At 43.4% G+C, this 4070-nt stretch overlaps 1 protein-coding gene across 1 annotated transcript; it reads right to left on the bottom strand.

The window, feature by feature from the left end:
• Window positions 1-778: 778 nt before the first annotated feature.
• Window positions 779-2234, bottom strand: MAGEH1 (MAGE family member H1). The gene has a single exon (XM_090264809.1). The coding sequence runs from the start codon at window positions 1975-1977 to the stop codon at window positions 1318-1320; it is 660 nt and encodes a 219-aa protein (XP_090120935.1). The 5' UTR covers window positions 1978-2234; the 3' UTR covers window positions 779-1317.
• Between the last annotated feature and the right edge of the window lie 1836 nt (window positions 2235-4070).

The raw sequence follows: 4070 nt of genomic DNA, 5'->3' as shown, positions 1-4070 counted from the left end.
TTTTTTCATTATCCCAGGATTAACATTATTAGTAATCATTTGTCTTCTCATTATAACCAGCCATGACTCCCACCCTTTGGTGTTCTAGATCTTGCTCACCTTTTCCCAATTTCATTTCTTTTTCTCCACTTCCCTTGACACAACCTCAATAGTTCAGTGAAGTTTGTATTTTCCCTAATGTCCATGCTGCCTTTAGTGTCTCCCTATTTACTCTTTTCCCCAACTCCAATATTAATGTTCAGACCTCATGTCATATCGCCAAGAATTTTCTCAGTCACATCTTTTTAATTTCTGTAGTGCCTCACAACGTCCTTTTTCCTGTTACCACCCCTCTGTCCTCTGCCCTCCTGTCAAGCGGATTTAAGTGTATTTGCTATTTCTGCCGTACCCCGATTTTCCTTTCCCTTTGCCCATGCCCCCTCCCCCAAGTTGTGTTAAGTATTCAAAAATACCTAATACACAACATTTTCAGAGTATGCCCTGATGCCCCTTTCAAATCCCCCCAAGCTTACTTAAATATCTGTTGGATTTTCATAGAGCCCTGTGATGTCCTCTTTCCTGTCCCAACCCCAAGGCAGGTCATATTAGCTTTTCTATATTTTCATGGCACCGCATGCTCATCCCTATTACAGCACTTACCACACTGCCAGTTTATATATTTGTCTCTCCCACATAATCTGGGACATTCTTTAGTACCGAGGGCTGTGTGCTAAGGAATATTTTCAGAATGTACACTGGTGCTTCACACATACCTGATGGTCATTAAATGAACAAGGTGTCATTGCCATTACGCTTTTATTTTTTCCCCTATATTTTGCAGTATCTAAGCAAAATCATAGTAGTTTTAAATCTTCTTTACACAACAGCAGACAGAAAGGTTTTCAGAAAAGTCAGACATAAATGATTCCCCCATCCTCCTTTCACAGTTTACTAGCTATTTCAAAGTTTCAAAGAAAAGCCTAGCCAGTGATATAAAATAGGTACCACAGCACAGAATATAATGGAAAGACTTCATTTTATAACATTAGCAAAACTGTTATACTAAGTCTCAGTGACAGAAAGAAAAGAGAAAAATCTTTTCTTCAAATATTTTAAACATATTGTGACCTTAATCAACAGTATATTTAATAAAATTTTACAATATCTAAAGCAAATGCTCTATTTCGCAGTTAGAAGTAGTAGCACTGATCACAAATACCAAACACAGTGCACACCCTTTACCATAATATTAAACTGAGAACCCAGGTGATATACTCTTTGGGGTACCCTTGTAGCTCTTTACAACCCCTCTCACCCAAGGGTCTGCACCAGATTTCCCTAAGGAGCAGAGTAACCTCCAGCACTTGAATTGAGGATAGCCTCAACTTCTGCATCATCATCTGAATCCCAGTCGTAATTACATGGCCAGTCTTTGGAGCATCGGTTACGCACCCTTGCCACAAAATGCATGACTTTCAGCTTGCTAGATTCCACGTGTGCTCTAGGTCCCCAGAAGAATTCGTACTCTACGGGACTGCTACGGGGCACCGGCTTATAAATCAGGTACCCTCTGCGCACAAATTCTTCTGTGACGACCTTTTTTGGATCGCCAAAGATGCTGTGTTGCCGCCCAGGCTGCATACCCAACTTTCCCAGCACTTTCCAGACCAGAGCCTCCTTGGCGCTGTTGCCCATGATGAAAATGAGGGCTAATATGGACATCAGGAGACTTTTTTTGGTACCTTGAAAGTTGCTCCGGGCTACCAAGGGCTTTTGCGCTTCAGCTGTACTGGAGGGTTCCTCAGGGTTTGTGGAGGCCTCCTCTGGAGTGCTCGGGTCTTCCTCCGGGCCGCTAAGGTCGTCCTCGGGGGTGCTCGGGACCACAGAGGCAGCCATCGGGGTCTCTGAGGCTTCGGAGGCCTGTATCTTACGATTGTTGCGGTTCTCTTCTGCGGCCCTTGCATTACGTCGGCGCCTACTCTTTCGTCCCCGTGGCATGTCTCTTGCTTGGGACGCTGAGCCTACAACAATCCTAGGGAAAGATGCCTGAAACCTCTGCAGAAAGCAACTATCTCTACCTTAAGAAGAGGCTACCGCTGAAGCCACCAACGTCAATACAGTCTTTGCAGCACGAAGCTAGACGTTCTCAGCAGCAGCGCTCACACCCCCGCAAGCGGACTTGCGTGAGCAACCGCCACCTGCATTCGCCCCAGCTGCAACCACTAGAGAATGCTCAGCAGAAAAATTGGCTCCGCCTCTCCTGCCACGCACTCCCGTAACTCTCAAAAGGAAGTGGGTGGTTTCTTAACCCAGATTTCCGCTGTCACAGAGGAAAAGGGGCTGGCCACTGCAGGGGTGGGACTAGAGTCCAAATGATGGCTAAGGATTGGCAAAGTCAGGGGTATGCAGAGGAGAAATGCATAGGATTCTTGTATTTTTCAGTCTAGTACAAGATTTGCTTGCGGGTCTTGGGAAAGAATGTGTCTCTTTTTCCATTTCTATGGAAGGCAGGCTGGGTGTGTTTGTGTGGTGGTAAGAAGGGGGCATGAATTCTGGGAAGAAATTGGCTAGCCCCAGCTATCCTTTCCTGTCTTGGTTTACACAGAACATTCATTCACTCGCCCTGTTTTCAGAAAGAATTTATGTGTATACTAATTAATTTGTGGGCCCATCTAAGACCGATAACGTGGTGATAAGAGGAGATAGAACTGCAAAAGCAAACAATGTACAAGAGGTGCAGAGCCTTTAAAATGCTATATATTCATGGAATTATATAAACAGGGCACTGATTGGATGGGACTTGCATTTGTGCAGCCTTACAGAGGAACAGACTATTGTCTGGCCCGTCACTTAGGAAGCAATTAGAATGAGAAGAAAGAGGGAATGAAAGTGAGCCTTAAGGTGGTTGCCATGGCGATGGAGAGGCACACCAGCATTTTAAGGGTGATGATTGACAGGCTTTAGAGTCTGGGTGAAAGCAGGAAATGGGGAGAGGATGGAGGAGTGTATGTTGGCTATGAGGTTTCTAGGCTTCAGTCTACCCCAATACCTGATTTATTTTGCTTCTTTCTTTCATTCGGTAATGTGAATGTAATTCGGAGCATATTCCGAAATTTATCTATTCCAGATCTTCGCTCATTGTTTTCTCTGCCTGAATTGCCTTTGCTCTCATCTCCAAGTATCTAAATTCCATCTGCCTGCTCACAGGCCTTTCCGTCCCTGAGTCTTGTCTCGGTCTGCCCAAAAGGGCAATGAGTCAATTCTTGCTCTCCTGAGAAAGAAGTATTTAGGGCAAGTACTGTGCATCTTCTTTTAAAAAAAAATTTATTGAATTTATTTGGGTGACATTGGCTAATAAAATATATAGGTTTCAAGTGTACAATTCTATAATACGTCATCTGTATATTGTGTGTTCACCACCACAAGTCAAGTCTCCTTCCATCACCATTTATCTCCCCTTTACCCTCTTCTACCTCCTCCTACTCTCCTTTTCCTCTCGTAATCACCATACTCTTGTCTGTGCCTATGAGTTGTTGGGGGTTTATTTTTTGTTTGTTTGTTTTTTGTTTTTTGTTTTGCTTAATCCCTTCACCTTTTTCACCCAGCCCCTCAAACCCCCCCTTTCTAGCAGCTGTCAGTCTGTTTTCTGTATCTATGAGTCTGTTTCTATTTTATTTATTTGTTTATGAGCCTCCCTTTCCTCTTTAAAATGAGGTTAATTAAAGGACTGGCCTCATAAGATTCTGAGAATTAAATGAGATCATACGTGAAAAGTGCTTATCACACAGGAAGCATAGCCTTTGTCATTCAAGGTGTTTCAGCAATGTGTGAGAGTGGCATTTAACAAATGCACATTGAAGGAATACATGATGGAAAAGATTTTGCACATGTTTTTACCTGGACTTTTAATAAGCAAGTGAATACTTCTTACCAGTTTTGCTGGCAAAAATTAAATACTTGCTTCTCAGGACCTCAGACTAATCCGCTGAGGAAAGGAACCCTGTCTAGTCCCTTGATGTCTCCCAGTCCTTGGCAGAGTTTCTGGAATAAGTTCTATGCCTGGTGAACTAATTCTTAGGTAGGGCATTGTG

The sequence above is a fragment of the Furipterus horrens genome, unplaced genomic scaffold (genome assembly GCF_987537825.1).
Source record: "Furipterus horrens unplaced genomic scaffold, mFurHor1.1.pri manual_scaffold_17, whole genome shotgun sequence".
Classification (NCBI taxonomy): Eukaryota; Metazoa; Chordata; class Mammalia; order Chiroptera; family Furipteridae; genus Furipterus; species Furipterus horrens.
Note: the sequence above shows the minus strand (reverse complement) of the source record. Positions and strands in the feature narration are given on the sequence as shown.